This window comes from Tasmannia lanceolata, unplaced genomic scaffold (assembly GCF_043159265.1).
Source record: "Tasmannia lanceolata isolate RefF3 unplaced genomic scaffold, GAP_Taslan_0.1 ptg000018l, whole genome shotgun sequence".
Taxonomy (NCBI): Eukaryota; Viridiplantae; Streptophyta; class Magnoliopsida; order Canellales; family Winteraceae; genus Tasmannia; species Tasmannia lanceolata.
In genome coordinates this window covers 64,078,521-64,100,032 of record NW_027518695.1, presented here as the reverse complement: position 1 = coordinate 64,100,032, position 21,512 = coordinate 64,078,521, and the positions used below count along the sequence as shown (strand labels likewise).

The following is a 21,512-nucleotide window of genomic DNA, read 5'->3' as shown; positions in this document are numbered from 1 at the left end:
CCTTAACTCCATTTCTAACATTTCCTTTTATTATCTCTAGAATAGAAGGGAACCCTATGATGTCTACCTATATGACATGCTTTACACCCAAGTGAGTTAGAGACCATGCTTTACACCTAAGTGAGTTAAAGACTACCCAAGACCAGGAATTATTAATTGTAAATTACGAAGTGGCTGATGGCCAAGCCGATGATGCTAGAGCTGAGGTGAGATGGTAGTATGTAAAGCAACACTAATCAGGTACGCTCTGGACAGTAGATTCCACTAGGCTCAATCCCACCACCATTCTTGTTTTTGGTCTCTAGATTTTGCAACATACCATACGATGGATAAAAGGTTACTGAGCTATGAAGAGATTCAGTAAGTTTACTCACAGACAATAAATTAAATATAAACTTGGTAACATGCAAGACCAAGGATAAGTGAAAAAGGCATGGTAGAGCTAGAGCACATTCCCTTGATCAATCACAAAAGCGGAGATCCATCAGCTTGAGTAACAAAAGAAATTAGGAGGGGAGCATGACCGGAACAAGTTCTAGAAAGATGATTGACTTTAATTTGAATACTCTGCTCACTCCACAAACTATTAGAGAGAATGCTGTCAAATCTGGCCCTCACCAACATCCACTAACCCAACCCCATCAATAGCATCCTGAAAGTCATGTATGGATCTTAACGAGGGAGCCCTACCTCCCACCTTTTCCTCCAGATTTAATATTACATTGAAATCCCCCCAACTACCTATTTTTCTCTTTTATTGGTACTGCAGTCCACAAGATAACCACAAAGGGTTTTTCTTTCAATTATAGAATGGCTTATATAAATGAAACTAAAAACAACTAAAACCATACCATTGGTGTAACTTGCTGAAATTGAGACAGCCTGGTTAATAGAGAAAGTCATGTTATTCTTCCGCATCATCCAAATTCTAGGACATGCCTTATTGACCATAATGTTTGATTGACTCGACAGGACCAAATTGAGTCTACTCAAGGAATTTCTAAACAATGCTTGCAATCCATCATCAACTCCTTGGTGTTAAGCATGTCTATGTTTAATAAGGATTCTCACGCATATTTATGTATCACTCTTGTATTACTAATTTGCACCTATTCTTGCTGGTGTTTAACTCGAACGATAGCTTGGTCAAGTTACAAGGGAGTCGCCTCGGGCAAGTCAATTATTGCAGTCAATTTTTCATCAACTCGGGCGAGCCAAAATGGTTTTGATTGACTTGTAGGGAAAATATCAGACTGGGACGAGAACTCAATCAATGTAAAAAGGACTCACATGAGTTGATAATTGTCAAGGTCAAATGGAGTCACATGAGTTGATAATTGACTCAGGGAGCTTTTAATAGTGATTCTTGCGTTATTTATGTTGTGTGCAATCTGCAATTTGAGAAGCAACCCTTCATACCTTTCATATGTCATTCATATGGTTTTTATATCACTTATTCTTATGTGATATACAATGTGCACAATCTTAGAAGCATTCATTCGTATGTAGCACATTATAGCTAATTCCATGTGTGTGGACATGCATTTGCTTATTCTTGCGAATACTTTAGTTAAGTTTAGAAGACGAATCCTTTAGATTAGACCTTTTTTTATCGCTCACACGTTTTAGATAATCAATTTTGGTATTCATTTCCAAGGGCTTCTTCCTTGTATAGGTAATGTACCTGCTCTGATCTTATTACGTTTTTTGTAAGGTATTTATTGTTGATATGGTCCTGTAAGGGCATTTCCCTCATTCTATTGGTACCATCATATACGAACAATGTACCAATGTCAAGCAGAATTATTTATTGTGGGATTTTAATTTGGTCTTGTATATGGTTTACTGGCTTCAAATGATCTGCTGACTTGATGGGCTTAATGTTTGAAGGATGAGTTGCTTGGGTTGGCCACAGAACCTCATGGAGATCCCATCTACAGGAATCCATCTTTGGATATGGATGTTCTGTACCGTGCTGGTGAAACGCCGCAGGTGTGCTATGATTTTGAACTCTAGTAATTATCATTGAATGGTTACATGCTGTTATTATTTGGAATTTACAGTTCATTCCATCATTTGATGATTATGGTATTTTATGGTTTTTTATATGGTGCCCGAGCAGGAAGTACCGTGCAGGCGGTCCACCCTTTATATTTGATCCAACAGAAGCCCACTTTTTAAGAGGCTGCCCTTGGATCAAATATCAAGGGAGGTATGTTTGACGTACCCCTGCACGGGACTTCACGGGTGGGCACCATATAATTTCTCGGTATTTTACATCATTAACATCTGTTATCAAAAAACATCTGTTATCAAAACATGGAATTTCTTATTGTTATTCTACGCAATTTCAAAAAGGTTACATATTGTTTATAATCTATTATGATTTTCTTGAGGGAAGTTACAATGAGCACAACATTGAATTTGTATATGTATTACCATGTATTCACTCTTGCCTTCAAACTATTACACTTAGTCCCCAAAAACATGAGGGAATATTTAGATGAGTTAGCAATGATATATATCCTATGACATGTTTATATTATGATTAACAAAAGTTGTATTTTTTTGTGATTGAAATTTTTGTTTGTCTATACCTTTTATTTATATCTGTGTACACACAGATATAAATCAATGGAAGAAACAGTCCCTTTCTTCCCATCGTCTTTATCTACATTGACCCTTTGACTTCATCAAATGTATAGACATTTTGCATGGTTTCTGACCAAGATTTGAGCAATGAGAAAGAATCTAAACCTTCATCACGTAAGTTACTCACTTGTACGCATATATAGATATGAATCGAGAGAAGAAACAATCCCTTTCTTCCCATCTTTATTTACTTTGACTTCATCAAAGGGAAAGACATTTTTTTATGGTATTAGGTCTAATATCTGAGCAATGTTAAAGGATCTAAACCTTCCATTTAAAAAAGGATCTAAACCTTCATCACTCAAGGTTCTGTTCCCCTCTCTCTATTTCTCTGTTGTTCGTACAACCATTTCCCTCTCAAAACCTAGTTATGTCTCCCTCTTTTTTTTATATGGATATTTCCCTTTCAGATCGAATCCTTCTTTATGCATAAACTTTTAGTTAATTCATTCTTAATTTTTTGAATAGAAATATCTTGTTATTTTCCTTATTTTCCCTTGCTACCTTGCATATTACTTGAAACAGGGGCATGTTAACAGGTCTGTCTCATAAGGTAGGTGCATGCTAGGACTTATGTACTAATCGAAAGTTTATATTCCTAAAATACCATGAACTTCTCAACATGCTCAAGATTTCTTTAAAAAGTTGTAGAAAAACTCTTCCATTCGTCAATTCCAACTGATACTTTGTCCCATTCTTCATACCTTATAAACACTTCGATTACACCCTACGGGCATTTTCATCCTGTAGTACGTCTTTGCTCTCACAAATCTCTTCTTTTTAATTCTTCTTTTCGTAAAAATGTTTCATCTTCATTTTCTCTCCTTCAATTCTCTCCATTTCCATTCTTCCTCAGCTAGTTACCTTCAAACACTTTTGTGATAACTTCCTCCTTTGAAAGGTACAAATCTTTCCTATTGCTTTTGGTCAAGGCTTCTTTGGCCATTTCAATGATTCCGCAGTGAGGATGACAGAGATAAGAAGCTATTTTTTTAAAAGATGACAGAATTGTATTATAGATCATACGGAGCTTACATAAGATAGGGACTAGGAGTCCCCCTTTGTATTACAACATATGGGGGCCCAGGAGATAACTTCCGGGTAAAGTAAAGAGGACAAAAAATCAAAAAGGTATTCCTTTAATCATTCCCCTATACATCCAACCTTCGAACCAGAACTTCCAAAAACTGCCGCCATCCTAAAAGGCCGTTCGACATAATTTTTCAAAAAATCTCTCAAAAACCTTTCATTACCCCTGGTACAAGCTTACCAAAAAAACTTTGCGATCTTCCATTGAAGATCTTGAAAACAGACTCCCCTTCAAGACGTGCATTTTCCCAGTTCCCTCAAGAAACACTCAATCTCAAATGCGAAAAAGCTATTGAGGGAGAAAATACCAAACTTCAAGTCATGGGGAACAAAATATTGGTTTACCATTTTTTTTTTATTGGTAAAATATCGCTTTACCATAATCTGGATTAATTTTAGTCTCTCACCAGAAATTCTTGCTCAATTCCTGTGATGATGCTCACCATTTTGGAGATCTTTTCATGATGTATGCTCTCAACAGTCCAAAAGCCAATATTTTACACCTGCACTTTGAGTTACAAAATTAACACATACATACTGCTTTTTTGCTACTCATTATCTCAATAGATGGAGGGGCTTTTGATCAATATGCTGTGAAAGGCTCTCACTGTGAAAGGCTCTCACTGTGAAAGGCTCCTCTCCTGCAAAACACCGGCTTTCAAGCCAAACCCAGGGAGCAAATTTCCCTTCTTTCCTTCTCAAGTGAATGAGAAAATTCTTATTTTACTAACCAAGGCACAACATTTGGCAGTCCATCAAGGAATAAAATTATTGGCTAGAGATCATGTATCTATCGTGGTGGTTGAAGGTGATACATTGAATGCTATTAGGTGGCTTCGAGATGCTCACCCTTATCCATGGAGATTTGATAGTTTCTTTGATGAGTTGTTTGATTAGGCAGGCTTCTCTTCTTTAGCCTTCAATCATGTCCGTCGCTCGGCCGATCAAGTGGCGGATGGTCTAGCTAGACGAGGAGTCTATAATACCAAACTAGCTTTGTTTGACCACCTCCCCCCTTAAATTTCTATTTCCTTTGTTATTCTCTATATTGCCCTTTTGTTTTATTGCTCTGTTGTATGTTGACCATCTCGGTCCTTTTTAGTAATATTATTGGCTATCATTAAATAAAAGGTACAACATTTGGTACCTAAGGAAGGTACAACTCAACTATGATGTACATCAGCAGGTATTATAATAATATGTAGATGAGTTTTGGCTGGTACAACCTCTCTATTGACGAGAAGAAAAAGAATCAGAGCACTAAATTCAGAGATGCAATCCTTTATAAGTTGTAGGACCGACATAATTAAATGAAAGATCGATCATGGGAGACTGCCACTTTACAAATAAAAAAAAACAAGGAAATGTTTAAGCCTAAAATCATCCAACACAAACTACTTTGATAAAAGTCAAATGCTTACTTCAGGAGACTTGGAGATAGTTGGCGAATCTCACAGTACATGGGAAAAGGCAAATGTGTCATCATGGAAGTCAGGAACATCTTTCAACGCGCCTTGGAGGGCCTCCGAGTACCTGTATCAGAACAGACGTCTTTGATTTCTGACTCGGGGGTGCTTGAGTTATCGTCGATCAATAACTTTACAATTCTTTACCCAGTTGATGAGGACATGCAACTAGGATATTGAGTATACCAACGTAGACGGAGGTGCCAGCAAGCAGCCGTTACCTCCATTTGGTCCAGGATTTTTGAGCTTTTCTCGAGATGGATCCGAACTCCAGAGCACAGCTTGTCCATTTATAGACTGTTACATTATTAATTATTTGTGCTAGGCCACTAGTAGAACATCGTGGGTGGTGTGTGACATTCTTTTTTACTGTGTCTTGTGTATTTATTTATGTTGTAAATTTGTAATATTTTATTGAGACAATTGTGGGGTGTCACAAGTCAGTTTCTCTTTTAAAGAGAGTGACCCAAGTAGTTATGCCCTACAAAAACTACTTATTGTCGTGCGTCATTTATCTTTTAAAGTGGAAGTCCTAAGTAGTTTCCCAAGTAGTTTTGTCCTACCAAAAATACCATTGCCATGTGTAATTCTCTCTATTAAAGAGTGACTCCGAAGTAGTTGCCCAAGTAGTTATGGCCTACAAAAACTGCCATTTTCATTTGTCATTCTCTCCTTTAAAAGAGAGAGTCCTAATTTGTTACCATTGCTGTGTATCATTCGCTCTTTTAAAAAAACGAGTCCCATGTAGTTATGTAACTAGCAGAATTTTCCATCTCTTACAGCGAGAAAGCATTGTATATTTTTTAATGGTGGAATGAATATAGATTTTTAGGTGAGCCTCTTATTTTCATGCAGGGTGTGACTCTTTGCATATTCCTTGGTGTGAAATCAAGGACTCCTGGTGTGAGATCAAGGATTTTTTTGTGAAGCAATGTATTTCTTAATCATATCCATCTTCCCTTTCATTCTGCCTTGTCTTTCTTGAATTTCTGATTTCAAACTCACAACTTGATCAAAATCCACTCCTACAGGCTTGAATCTTTCCCTTTCCCTTTCTTCTTCTATTCTTCTCAGCCTCCTTTTTTTCTCCAAAATGACCAAATCCACCCCAAATTGGAACCATAGTTTAAAATTAAATTTTGGACTTTTTTTAGCCTTCACAAAAGCTTATTGCTACTTTTAATTGATCGCATTAAAGCCTAAATCCCTAAAATCCCCAATTTTTCACTTGAAAGGTCAAATCCTCCATAATGAGGTGTTGTTTCCGCCTCATTTGAGGTTGTGTTCAGCAGGCCTAATCTGGATTTACTATTTAAACGTACTTCACTTTTAGAACAATAATGAAGATCCTAATCCATTTCTATTGGATCCTTCTCTCATGCTCTTAAGGTGTCAATTGTAGGTTTTGTTCTTTTGTATTGAATATTTGCTTGTTTTGTTAAATTCTATGGTTCCAACATGCTATCTGTGCATGATTATCATTGCTGCATTGTTAGACATTTCCTTTAGGAGCCTCAAACCATAAGATAAACCTTCGAGACTTAACCCATGTTTTACTAATAGTAGGCACCTTTCCTATTTAGCTTCATACTGTCAAAAGTCAAAATTTGTGGGATAGGTTCCATCAAGAGGTCATGGATGGGGTAATGGTTGTGATCATGTTGTGGTCTTCATAGATGTTACAACCCTCAGCATATCTTCAAAATTGAAACCCAGCTAGTGGAGCACCCCCCCCCCCGCGCAAAGAATTACCAAACTACAGTTTGGGTTCGCCTTATTAACCACCACATGAAACTTTTTTTCAAAAAAAAAAAAAAAAACCACGACATGAAATCCTTTCCGTGAGGAAAGTTGATCCCAAGTCCCAACTTGATGCAGGCACAACAAACTAAAAAACGAATTTATATGATGTGACTGTTTTCAGTATCAAATGAATAATAATTTTACCATTTTCTTCGTTTGTTCTATCATGGATATTCCTTATATTCCTTATGCTAGAGATATGGAGTAATGTAAATATGCTGACTATATGAAATTGTTAGAAGCTTTGGAAAATGTTCAGATTTATTTCTTACAGTAACAATCATGCATTATGAGGTTTTGAAACCATTCTGTGTACCTGTTTTTTTTCCTTTTTAATTAACCTTTTGAAGGATTTAAAATTAAAAGTTCAGAGTTCAAACAACTGTCTTTTCTTCTTTGCAACAAAAAGTTAATATAACTCTTTTATATTTGATTGGCAACTATTTATTGGAATACATTCTAAGTAACCAACTTTTAGTTGGCAAAGTTCTTGGAGACACGACGTTAGCTCAACTTGCATATGTTTTCATGAAGTTTATTCTGGTTATCAACTTCTCATAGGCGAAGTCTTTGCATATATTATGTGCTTACGCCTTGAGACATTTGCAGGGTATTCGCACATACACTCCTCGTTTGCTGTCAATTGATTTTCAAGGTGATTATCATTTTCCATAATTTAGTCATTTACATCTAGCCCTCCCCAGACCCCGCAATGGCGGGAGCCTCGTGCACTGGGCCGCCCTTTACTCTTTTTTTTTGAATGGTAATTTAGTCATTTACTCCAGTTTCATTTTTCTTCATACAACAAAGTATTACTGTTGGAAAGTATTATAATCTTAATTCTATTGGCTTTACTCCTACTTGCATGACTTACAATTTCTGTTACATTAGGATCAATTGATTATTCTATCTATTTTTAAATGGTCTTTCACTCAAATGATTGGTAAGATTACTGTTACATTAACCTAAATGGATATAAAAATCCTATATAATTGGTGTTTTGCTGTTTTCATTTCTTTTTGAAGTCCATGCATTTTGCATTTGACTATATCCTATCTAGTCGCAATCCATGCATAACAAAAGAAAATAGAGAAGATGAGAAGAAAATAGGGAAAACCCTAGCACCTGAATTTGAGAAATGAAGAGTTCAAGTCTCTCTCACGACTTGTATCTTCTCTGTTATATGAACAATCATAAGACCCAATTATAATGATGCATGCATTCAACATTACGTCTACACTCCCCCCCAAATTGATGCACTGGGTCATGATTCATCAATTTGCAAATCAGAAAATCATGCTGATCTCGTGTCATGGCCATATGGAAGTGTGATCCCCACTCTTGACTAACATTGATGGAGGACGATCGAAGGAAGGACTAATACTTAGCTCTGATATCAAATCTGATGTATAACCGATGTACCTCTGAAATAAAATCTAATGTAGGCGGATCTATGGAAGGGACGTTAGGAGTGAAAGGGATTGGTGAAAATTAGGGTTTTGGATCCTAAAATACTTGATTAGATTAGAAAATTTTTTCTACTAGGTTTAGGATAGGTTTAGAAGGGTGGCATTAGATTAGAAATTTTTTCTGCTAGGTTTAGGGTGGGTTTAGAAGGGTGGACGTATGCCAGGAAGGTGCAGACATATGTCAGAAAGGTGTAGGCAAGAGCTTTTGGCGGGACTAAGGATCAAAAAATAATATATACAGATGAGGAACTGAAAATAAAAAGGATTAAAGGACAAAATTGAAGAGAAAGATATTACTTTGAATCCCTCCAGATCTTGCCTAAGCATCACACCCAGTTTTTCAAGGCTTTGCATTCTGAAGAAGGTTGTACTATAATCCCACTAGCAATCCCGAGGCATTGCACCAAGAGAATCCTAGGGATCACACTAAGGCGTCAAGGCCTTGCACCTTGGAAAAGTAGACTTCACATCCATGGTTCACAAGAAAGCGAGAAAAAAATGATCTTCATTCATGCATTCATTCCATCATCATCATTAAAAAAGTGCTTTGTGCCTTACAATGTATAAGAAAAAGAAAGAAATTAGAAAGTTCTAAAACCCTAAGAAAACCTAATACTTTTGGACTAAAATACCCTATAATGAGTTAGACTCTCCACTTAAAATTTTCGTAAAACATGTCTGTAGCCTATTTAAAACACTCATAACTCAAAGAAACCAGGATAAAGGAGGAGGGTAGGCGTTAGGTTGGCAGCCTGCCCTAAACTTTGCCAGTTTTCTATGAAATGAATCCTATAGAAAATTCGATGGGGCATAACCCTCTTAGCGACGCGCTTCATCGGCGCCTGGATGTAGTGTTAAATGAGCAAGGGTCCTTACACCTTCATGGGCTGGTGCGGGGGGCAAGGAGGCTAGTCTTGGGCCGCCACTCCCTTAGTGATGCGCCACATCGGCGCCTAGGGGTGGTGAAAAATGAGCAAGGGTCCTTGCACTTTATTGGACGTGTGTGAGGGGCGAGGAAGCTAGTTCAAGAAAGTAGGATTCGTTTAGCCAGTTGGAACATAGGTTCACTAATAGGTAAGCTGAGGGAATTAGTTGATACGATGAGTAGAAGTAGAGTTAATATAGCTTGCCTTCAGGAGACTAAATGGGTAGGAGAAAAATCTAGGGAAATAAAAAATACGAGATTCAAGTCATGGTATACAGGGAAGGAGAGGAATAAAAATGTTGTAGGGATTGTAATAGATGAGAGCCTAAGAAATGAGGTTGTAGATGTCAAAAGGAATGGTGATAGAATTATTCTAATTAAGTTAATATTAGGTGAAGAAACGATTAATGTTATTAGTGCATATGCCCCTCAAATAGGATTAAATGACTCGGTAAAGAGGCTATTTTGAGAGGATATGGATGTAGTAGTCTAAGGAATACCTCATGGAGAGAAGTTATTTATAGGAGGAGATTTAAATGGGCATATGGGAAGAACTAGTGGAGGTTTTGAGAGGGTTAATGGAGGACCCGGTTTTGGTTATAGGAATGAGTCAGGTGAAGATGTTTTGGAGTTTGCAGTGGCATATGATTTGATGTTAACAAATACTTTTTTAAGAAAAGAGATTCACACTAGATAACCTTTAGCAGTGGCACCAACTGTAACCAGATAGATTTTATCCTCACTAGGAGAGAGGACAGAGCTGTGTGTAAAGATTGTAAAGTCATACCCGGGGAGTGTTTAGTCACACAACATAGGCTGGTGGTGTTAGATATATGCATTAAACGTTGGAAGAGAAAAGATAGAGATGTTAGACATCCGAGGACTAGGTGGTGGAATCTCAAAGGGGAAAAACTAAATATGTTTAAGGATCGACTGCTTAAAGAATGATCTTGGAGTTGTGACGAAGGGATTAATATGCTGTGGAATGAGATGTCTAGTTATATCAGGAAAGTGGCTAGAGAGGTTATTGGAGAATCAAGAGGGAGTGGGTCGTCGTCTAAAGATACGTGGTGGAATGAGGAGGTCCAAAACGCGATTAGGTCTAAAAGGGAGTGTTATAAATGTTTGCGTAAGTGTAGAAATGAGGAGAACAATGAGAAGTATAAATTGGCTAAAAAAGAAGCTAAGAAGGCAATAAGAGAAGCTAGAGGTAAGGCCTATGAGGATTTGTACCACAGGTTAGGGACGAAAGAGGGTGAAAAAGATGTTTACAAGCTTGCTAAGATGAGAGAAAGGAAGAGTAGGGACTTGAATCATATAAAATGCATCAAAGACGAGGATCAAAGATTATTAGTAAAAGAAAACGAGGTAAAGAGAGGTAGAGAAGTTACTTCGATAAGTTGTTCAATGGAGAACCCGTAGCGATGAACTTTAGGTCAGAGATCAAAATAGCAGAGTTAAGGGATTTGGCGGTTCAAGAATTGTCTGTAAAGCGTTCTGATGAACCTTTAAAAAAGAAAGCTAGGGGACTTCAAAGGCTGAAGTCAGATATCAATTACGATGGAGGTTGGGCTACTGTGGGTTCTTTGATGGAGTAGTCTGGGAGGAAGACGTGTAATAGAAAGGGAAAGAGTACCGGTAATGAGGTTTCCTTATGAAGATATTTTCTTGGAATGTAAATAGGCTGGGGTCCTTGGATAAAAAAATTCATGTTAAGGAGTTTGTAAAGAGATTGAAGCCAAGTCTTATTTGCTTGCAAGAGACTAAGATGGAGGTTATCAATAGATGTGACATTGGTGGTTTGGGGGTTAAAGCGGAATGAGATTTTTTGTACTTACCGTCTGTAGGGGCCTCAGGTGGAATAGTAGTAGCTTGGGATGAAATTTTTTGGAGGAAGCAGGATGTCTGGAGGGGGAGATTTTCTCGGGTCCCCTCGCAAGTCAAACAAAACGGAAGCTGGCAGGGAACGGATTCCTATGCCTTTTTCGCTGAAATCCCGAAACCCTCCTTACCTGAATGTATCGAGCTCTGAAGAAAGTAGAAGATAATTCGATGTGGTGCTTTTTTGGTGTTTATGGTCCGGTTCTTAGGGAGGAGAAAGGCTTACTCTGGGAGGAATTAGCGAGGGTAAGAGGTTCTTGTGGGTTTCCATGGTGTATTGGGGGAGACTTCAACGAAGTGAAGTGGGGGAGCGATTGGGTTGTTCTAGATCTAGTCGTAATATGAGAGACTTTGCTGATTCAACAGCTTCACATGAATTAATAGATCTTCCACTTTCTGGTGCAGCTTTTACTTGGTCTAGAGGGGAAAGTAGGAGCCGATTAGATCGCTTTATTGTGTCGGCTAGTTGGGTGGATTTGGTTCCGGAAGTGTATCAGAAAGCTCTTCAACACTTGGTGTCGGATCATTGTCCTATCCTTTTGGACCCTAGTTTAGAATCATGGGGTCCTCCTCTTTCAGATCTGAAGTTGCGTGGCTTAACATTCCTCATATGGAGGATTCATTGGAGGGTTGGTTGGTTGATTGCAAGGTGGAGGGTCCAGCGGATGTAATCATAGGGTAAAATTTGAGATTTGTTAAGAAAAGGTTAAAAGAATGCGTAAAAGAGAGAAAGTACAGATGGTTGGCAGGAAACTCTGTTTGGAGAACAGAATGGCGGAGTTGGTAGCTATACAAGAAAGTGGTTTAGGGGCGGAGGAGGAATGGGAGGAGTTGGGTAGAATTAGACAGGAGCATAAATCTTTGCTTCTTCATGAGGAGATATCTTGGCGTCAAAAATCCAGAGTGAAGTGGTTGTTGGAAGAGGAAAAAAATATGGCTTATTTTCATGCAATGGCAAGTGCTAGAAGGAGGAGTAGAATTGTGGCTCTTAATGTGAATGGCCAATTGGTGTCTAGTAAGGAGGATATTTCAGAAGCTATCATCGATTTTTACTCTTCTTTGTATGCGTCTGAGCATTCATGTCGTCCCATTCCCGAGGAGTTGGACTTTAACTGTTTGAGTCTAGAGGAAAGTGCTAAGTTGGAATGTCCGTTTGAAGAGGAGGAAATTGAAAAAGCTTTGTTCTCTTTGGCAAAAGACAAGGCCCCTGTCCTGATGGTTTCTGTATTGCCTTCTTCCAGGCTTGTTGGAGTTTTGTCAAGACAAATATTCTTAGATTTTTCAAAGAGTTTTTCGAAGGTTTATCACTTGATAGGGGTACAGGAGCGACCTTTATTACTTTGATTCCAAAGGTGGAAGGGGATTCAAGGGTGTCTGAATTTCGGCCTATTAGTTTGATGGGCTGTCTGTACAAAATCCTAGCTAAAGTGTTGGTGGAGAGACTCAGAGCAATACTTCCTTTTTTAATTTCTGATAGGCAAAGTGCGTTCATCAACAAGAGACAAATTTTGGATTGCTCTCTCATTGCGAATGAAGTTATTGATTCCTACGTGAGAAATGGAGAAAGGGGGGTTATGTGCAAACTTGACATGGAGAAGGCTTATGATAGAGTGGAGTGGGATTGTTTGGATTTCCTCCTTGGGAGAATGGGTTTTGGTAATCGGTGGAGAGGGTGGATTAGGAAGTGTATTTCCTCGGCTTGGTTTTCTATGTGCAGATTTTCTAGGGGCTTGAGGCAAGGAGATCCTCTATCTCCTTTTCTCTTTGTCATTATTTCAGAAACTCTTAGCAGACTGATGAATAAAGGATGTAGGAGGGGTATTCTGGAAGGTTTTTATGTTGGTAGGGATAGAGTGGAAGTGTCGATCCTTCAATTCGCAGATGATACTCTTGTGTTTTGTGCGGCTGATACTGAAAAGATTTTAAACCTCAAGGCGACTCTAAGATGCTACGAGTTAATTACAGGTCAACGATCTAATTTTTTGAAATCCAGATTGTATGCGCTTAACTTACCTCCAAATGAAACCCATGTTTTTGCGAAAATTTTGGGATGCAAATTGGATAATTTCCCTTCTTCATATTTAGGGCTCCCTTTGGGGGTGGGTAGACTAAAAAAATCCCTTTGGGATACTGTAGTAGAAAGCATTGAAAGAAGGCTAGAAACTTGGAAAAGGAATTTAGTATTAAGAGGTGGGAGATTGACTTTAGTCAAGGCGGTTTTGGTTAACATTCTCGTCTACTTTCTGTCTCTTTTCAAATGCCCTGCGAGTGTGATTTTGAGAATCGAGCAGATTCAACGTAGATTCCTTTGGGGCGGTTCAGACAATAAGAATGGTATTCCTCTGGTGAAGTGGGAGGAAGTGTGTGCTCAAATAAAAACTGAAGGTTTGGGCATTAGAAGAGTTAAAGGCTTTAACCATGCTTTTTTGAGTAAATGGCTTTGGCGTTTTGGGGAGGAACAAGCTTCTTTATGGGTTAAAGTGATCAGGGGCAAATATGGATTTCGGGATGGGAGGTACGAATCTGATAATCTATTTGGAAAGAAGGGTGTAATGGTTTGGCGTGATATCCTGAAGAATAGTTATGACTTCAATAAGGGTATACGGTTTAAAGTGTACTCAGGGGATCGTATTCGCTTTTGGTTGGATGCGTGGTGTTCGGTTGTGTCGTTGGGAGATCTTTTTCTAGACTTATTTTTGGTAGCCCTTGATAAAAAAGCGGTAGTGTGTGAATGCTTTGACCATGGGGACGGTAGAGTGATTTGGAATCCAAGATTCAGGAGGAATTTTTTTGATCGTGAATTAGGTGCTGTCTCCCAGCTTCTTCAAATGATTGAAAGGTGTTAGATAGAGAGAAGTGGATCTGATAAAAGGGTTTGGATTTGGAGCACTTTCGGTTTTTTTTCCAGTCAAATCTTTCTATTCTAAACTTGTTCCATCCTCTGAAGAAGCTCTGTCAGCCAAAGTGTGGAAATTCCAGTGCCCTCTTCGAGTTTGTTTTTTCGGTTAGGCTGTTTGTAGTGGGCGTATTCAAACTATAGATTTCCTTCTTAAAAGGGGTATGATTTTAATAGATCACTGCCCTCTTTGTTTGGAGGATGGGGAATCTATTGACCATTTGTTTATTCATTGCAAGGTAGCGAAAGAGATATGGGGTCACATCTTGTTGAGGTTTGGTATTTGTTGGGTGTTCCCTAAAACCATTTCTGAAGTAATCAAAGTTGGGAGTTGGTCCCTTGGAAAAGAAAAGGGAAGGTTTTATGGAAAATTTGCCTATTGGCATCTTGGTGGATTATCTGGAAAGAATGGAATAATAGGGTTTTTGATGGTGTTGCTAAATCTTCCTATTGTCTATACGTTAAAATTGTTGGCTTATCTATATTGTGGGCAAAATCCCTCCCTATGTTCAGGTTCGTGTCGGCTTTTGATCTTTGGGAGGGTTGGCAGGTAGTTTGTTCCGAATTAGAAAGAAGGTTTCCTGTTATACAGCAGTGGGCCTTTCCTCCGCCTGGTTTCATCAAAATTAATTTTGATGGATCATGTTTGGGTAATCCGGGTCCGGCGGGTATCGGAGGTTTATGCAGAGACGCTTTAGGTGCGGTTGTGTGGGCCTTTTCGGGTCCAATCGGTATATCTGATTTGTTTGAGGCAGAAGTTAGAGCGGCTTTTCATGGTATTTTGCATCTAGAGACTGAGCAGTTGGATTCTGCAATAGTGGAAGGAGACTCATTCAATGTCGTTAGCTGGCTGTCCAGGGTGGTGGCTCCTCCTAGGAGGTTCCTTTATTTTTTTGATGAGATTGAAGATAAGATTGCCGGCTCCTCTATTGTGTTTAATCATGTTAGGAGAACGGCTAATGGTGAAGCTGATTCGCTAGCAAGATCTGGTGTCAGTAGAGTAGGTGTGGAGTGGTTTGATTTCCTCCCGCCATGAACATCTATGTATTTCTTTTTTCCTTTGCTGTAAATATTACGGGCCTTTTTGGTTCTTTTTTTTAAAATATATTCAATACATTACCATTTCAAAAAAGAAGAACCCGCAGAAAATTTGGGAGAACTTTATAACGCTTTTGATGATACAACGTAGAATCCAAACATCAGAGGTAAGAGTAGCTATGAAAAAGATAAAATTAAGTAAGGCTATGGGGCCTGACGGTATTCCTATTGAGACTTGGAGATGCTTGGGTGATGTGGGTTTGGTTTGGTTAACTAGATTATTTAACAATAATTTGAAGACTACGAAGATGCCTGATGAGTGGAGGAAGAGTACATTAGTACCTATTTGTAAGAATAAAGGGGATATCCAGAGTTGCACCAATTACCGAGGAATTAAGCTAATGAGTCACACCATGAAGCTTTGGGAGAGTGTAATTAAGCATAGACTAAGAAAAGAGACTAATGTGTCAGAGAATCAGTTTGGCTTCATGCCCGAACGATCGACTATGGAAGCTATCTTCTTGATTAGGCGGTTGATGGAGAGATTTACAGAAAATAAAAGGGACCTTCATATGGTTTTCATTGATTTGGAGAAAGTTTATGAGAGGGTTCCCAGGAGTGTTATGTGGTGGGTCCTTGAAAGGAAAAAATGCCTACGAAATATGTTGATATGATTAAGGATATGTACGATGGACCAACAACTAGTTTCAGTACTACGGATGGCACGTCTAGTGAGTTTCCAATTACAATAAGACTGCACCAAGTATCAGCTCTAAGCCCTTATCTTTTTACTCTAATTATGGATGAACTTATAGAGGGTATCCAGGACGATGTGTCGTGGTGTATGTTATTTGCAGATGACATAGTATTAATTGACGAAACCAAAGCAGGAGTTAATGCTAAGTTAGAGTTATGGAGAACTACTTTGGAACCCAAAGGTTTTAGACTGAGCGGGACTAAGACAGAGTATATGGAGTGCAACTTTAGTAATGTAAGGAGGTGGGGCGAGGATGTAGTAAATATGACTGGACAACAGGTATCTAAGAGGAATATGTTTTGCTATCTTGGTTCAATCCTACACAAGGAGAGATTGAAGAGGATGTTAACCACAAAATAAGAGTAGGTTGGTTGAAGTGGAAGCATGCTTCAGGAGTTCTGTGCGACTGTAAAATACCTACCAAGTTGAAGGGAAAATTCTATAAGACAGTTGTGAGGCCAGCCATGCCGTACGGCTCAGAATGTTGGGCTACCAAGAAGCAGCATGTGCATAAGATGAGTGTAGCGGAAATGCGAATGCTTAGATGGATGTGCGGCCACACAAGGTTAGATCGATTTAAAAACAAGACATCCGTAAAAGGGTGGGGGTGGCACCAATTGAGGAGAAGCTGAGAGAGCATCGCTTAAGATGGTTTGGGCATATCCAACGTAGGGATGCTTTAGTGAGAAGAAGTGACTCGTGCCAAGTTGATTGAGTAAAAAGAGGTAGGGGCAGACCAAAAACAACTTGGGTAGAAACAGTAAGGAAAGACTTGAGGATTAGGAACATAATAGAGAACATGACCTTGGATAGGATAGAATGGAAGAAAATGATCCATGTAGAGGAACCCAACTAGTGTCAAGGATTAGACTTAAGTCAATTTGAGCCGCGTAGATCCTTTCACCTTCTTCATGAAAATTTTCTAAAGGACTCATTAGCCGACCCAACTAGTTTGGGACAAAGGCTTAGTTGAGTTGAGTTGAGTTTGAGTTTGAGTATAACTCAAAGAAACCACGTGACTTTGGTGTAAGGCCGTGGTACTCTCCTATAACTTAAGGGCCTTAAAGGACACCTAAAAGACACTTAAAAAATTAAAATATGAGCCCTCGGATGGTCCCCTTCATACTCCCTCACTTGAGAAGATTTGAGCCCATCTAATATAATGGTTGGCATGACGTGTGAGAATTTGTTTGATCCTCACACAATTTGCAAATGTTTGGCTCACACAATTTGTCTGATTCTCACACGATGTACTAAGTATTTCCAACACACAAGAAACATTAGCCTGCCTTGTCGTTGATTTGAAGTAGTGTGATCACCAGGTACGCTTTCTTTATAACGTGTTTAGGTGTTTAGATTAGGCCGAAGAAACTCAGGTCTTCTACTTCATTAGGTCTGTAGAGGCCCACTCGTGCGTTTACTATGTAACAATAAAAATTTGCAAGAGATCTGTTGAGAGATAGAGGATGAGAGGAAAAGGTGAGTTGGGGAGAATGTCTCCCCTTCACTAATATATATATATATATATATATATATATATATATATATATATAGGGGAAACTGTTCGTGAGCTTGAGCTCATATGAGCTAGAGTGCCCAAACACATGGGTCCCGCATTTTTTTTGGTGATCCGAACCATTCATTTGCAAGGCCCCATCGTATATAGGGTGTGTACCAAAAATCAGGTCCATTGGATCATTCTAGCCCCTCCAAAAGTGGAGGGTAAAAATGGGCAGATTTGTCGACAAATAGTGTCTGTCCATTTTTCCCTCTACTTTTGGATGGGTTAGGATGATCTTATGGACCTGATTTTTGGCACACACCCTATCCATGTAAAGTCCTTCCAAATGAATGCTTTGGATCACCCCAAAAAATGTGGCACCCATGTGATTGTGGCATTCTAGCTCATATAAGCCATATGAGCTCAAGCTCAAAACAGTTTTCCCATATATATATCTACACACACACACACACACACATGGGGACACTGTTCGTGAGCTTTAGCTCATATAGCTTATATGAGCTAGAGTACAAACACATGGGTCCCACATTTTTTTGGGTGATCCAAAGCATTCATTTCTATGGCCTTTATATAGATAGGGTGTAAACCAAAAATCAGGTCTATACGATCGTCCTAACCCATCCAAAAGTGGAGGGAAAAATGGACAGACACTCTTTGTCGACAAATTTGCCCATTGTTGCCCTCCATTTTTGGAGGGGTTAGGATGATGCAATGGACCTGATTTTTGGTACACACCCTATCTATGATGGGGCCTTGCAAATGAATGGTTCGGATCACCACAAAAAAATGTGGGACCCATGTGTTTGAGCCATAGTTGTAAATTCCGTTTCGGTCGCCATTTCGTTTTGGCCACCGAAACGGAATTTCGGTGGGATTTCGGTCATTTCGGTGCATTTCGGTCGAAACTTTTCGTTCACACAAAAAATATATTAAAAAATATGAGAAAAATCCAAAAAAATAAAAAATCAATAGAAAAAGATGAAAAACTAATAAATAGTCCAAAATATGTGTCCCAAAAGGCATATTCATTACATCTTCAGTCACTTTTTTGCATGATGCTACTTCACCAGGAACAGCCGCTAAATGTTCTTTCAAGCGGGTTATACCTCCACCCGATATGACTTTGCCACAGAATATGCAAGTTATTTTATTTCTTTGGCCCGGAACCAATGTACCGTAAGACCATGCCGGGTCATCCGATTTAGCGGGTGCCGAACCAATAGAGGATGCTCCTGCAGAAGGTCCCGAACCCGACCCACTCATTCTGAAATGAAGTAGAAGAAAGGGAAAAATGAATTAGAAGAAAGAAAATTGAAACAAATTACAAAAAAATGAAGTAGAAGGGGACAAATGAAGTAAGAAATAAAAGAAAGGAAATGGAAAGAAATAAAGAGAACCTTGGGGTTGAACTTGAGTTGAAGAGAAGAAGAAAAAATTAGCCTTCACTCACTTGAAATAAGCCTTTGGAAATAGTTCTTGACTTCTTGTAGTGGTAAGTTGAATGTATGCCTTCCCTTTGCTCCAAAATAGACTTGGATTGAGTTGAAGAAGAGGGTAGACTTGTAGGAAATTTAGTAGAATAGATAGTGTAAGTGAAAGTAGAGAAGAGAAGGAGAATCACTTATGTGAAGGTGGAGGAAAAGAAGGTAGGGAAAATGCTATTTATAGAGTTTTTTATTGATTGTGCATTTAAAAATGACTAAAATACCCTTCCCAACAGCTATAAACGGTCACATTTTGAGGTTAAAATGGTCAAAAACCAAAAAGAGCCGTTGCAGGGGCATTGTCGTAAATTCTGCAAGTCAAACTAGCCGTTATGGACGATTTCGGCCGGAATGGAGAATTTCGTCCATTCCGGACGAAATTCCGGATGTCGGAAAATTTCGTCCGGAATGGACGAAATGGAACGAAATTTCGTCCGAAACGAAATTTTGTCAATTTCATTCCGGAATTTGAATGAAACCGGTTCGTTTCGTTCATTCCGGACGAAACGAAACGGTATTTACAACTATGGTTTGAGCACTCTAGCTCATATAAGCTTATATGAGCTCAAGCTCACGAACAATTTTCCCATATATATATGTATATGAGGAAAGGGTTCCTTCACATGTTAACAGAGAGATTTGAGAATGAATATTGTGTATTAGCCTCCTTGCCCTAACACACACATATATATTTATTATGAAAAGAATATGAAAAGACTATAATGCCCTTAGGCTACATAAGCTTATTCTAACACTCCCCCTCAAACTGGAGTATGAATGTCATACATGCCCAGCTTGTTACATAAATCACTCAATCGAACTCCATTCAACGGCTTGGTAAACATGTTTGCAATCTGATCATTCGTTCGAGTGAACTCGGTTTGAAGTTGGCCTGTCTGAATCCTGTGACGAATAAAGTGACAATCCACTTCTATATGCTTAGTTCGTTCGTGAAATACCGGATTCATAGCTATGTGAATGGCTGACTTGTTGTCACAGTAGAGGGATGCAGGTGAGGAGTATGAGAATCCAATCTCTGACATATATCTCTGACATAAACGACCGTAGCCAAATTAATTCACAGCTTGTGTAAGCCATGGCCCTGTATTCTGCTTCTGCACTGGATCGTGACACAACGTCCTGCTTCTTATTCTTCCAAGATACTAGATTTCCACCTATGAAGGTACAATAGCCATTAGTAGATTGCCGGTCAGCAGGAGATCCAGCCCAGTCTGCATCAGAGTATCCCTCAATCCTCAAATGGTTATGCTTCCTGAAGAGAAGACCTTTCGCTGGAGCTTTCTTTAGATACTTCACTATCTGAATCACAACTGACCAATGTGATGTCCGAGGCGCACTCATATACTGGCTAACCACACCAACAGCATATGCAATGTCCGGACGAGTGACTGTGAGATAGATCAACCGTCCTACTAACCGTCTGTATCGACTAGAATCTTCTAGTGGCTCCCCCTGATCAGGTGAAAGCTTGACATTCGGATTCATAGGAGTCTGTGCAGGTTTTGCCCCCAGAAGACCTGTTTCTTCTAAAATATCAAGAGCATACTTCCTTTGGGACAAAGATAGCCCCCTTTGTGAATGTGCCACTTCAGTGCCTAAGAAGTATCTCAAAACACCAAGGTATTTTGTGCTGAATTCATTCTGAAGGAAATCTTTGAGGCGTTGTATTCCTGCTTTGTCATTCCCTGTAATAACAATATCATCGACATATACAACCAGGAGAATCAAACCATCCTTGCTTCGAGAGCTGAACAATGAATGGTTTACATCACATTGTTTCATACCAAATCGTAGGATGGCCTCACTGAATCTCCCAAACCAAGCACGGGGAGACTGTTTAAGACCATAAATCGCCTTTCTAAGCTTCCAGACGGTATGCTGCAACAAACCCTGGTGGTTGCTCCATATACACCTCCTCCTGCAAATCACCATGGAGGAACGCATTCTTGATATCCAACTGATATAGTGGCCAAGACTGATTCACGGCCAAAGAAATCAATATACGGATGGATGGAATCTTTGCCACTGGAGAGAATGTCTCAACATAATCAATCCCATAAGTTTGAGTGAAGCCCTTGGCAACAAGACGGGCTTTTAACCTCTCAACAGAGCCATCAGGTAGGTATTTGACGGTGAACACCCACTAACATCCGACTACCTGAGCACCAGGAGGAAGGGAAGCCAACTGCCATGTCTGGTTTTTGGCCAAAGCATCCATCTCAGCTTCCATAGCTGCTCGCCATCCCGAATCAAGCATAGCCTCTGGAGCAGAGCGGGGAATAGAAACCGATGATAAAGATGATATAAATGCGGTATACGAAGGAGATAACCGAGCATAACTTACCGCATCAGAAATAGGGTGATGAGTGGTACGAGAACGAGTACGGCTCGCAATGGGGGCATCAAGAGATTCATCAATCTGAGTAGCATCATCAGAGGATGAGGGTAAAGGACCCGCTTGCTGAGAAGGGATGGCAGGGCATGAAGGCTCAACTGAAGTAGTAAAACG

General features: G+C 39.3%; 1 protein-coding gene across 1 annotated transcript in view; it reads left to right on the top strand.

The window, feature by feature from the left end:
- LOC143849942 (plasma membrane, autoregulation-binding site, misato segment II, myosin-like, tubulin/FtsZ protein) overlaps positions 1–21,512 on the top strand; it is a 76,761-nt gene that overhangs the window by 7,912 nt on the left and 47,337 nt on the right. The window contains exons 3-4 of the mRNA XM_077359252.1: positions 1,891–1,992; positions 7,620–7,665. Coding sequence (XP_077215367.1) covers positions 1,891–1,992; positions 7,620–7,665 — 148 coding nt within the window. The remainder of the gene's footprint in view (positions 1–1,890; positions 1,993–7,619; positions 7,666–21,512) is intronic.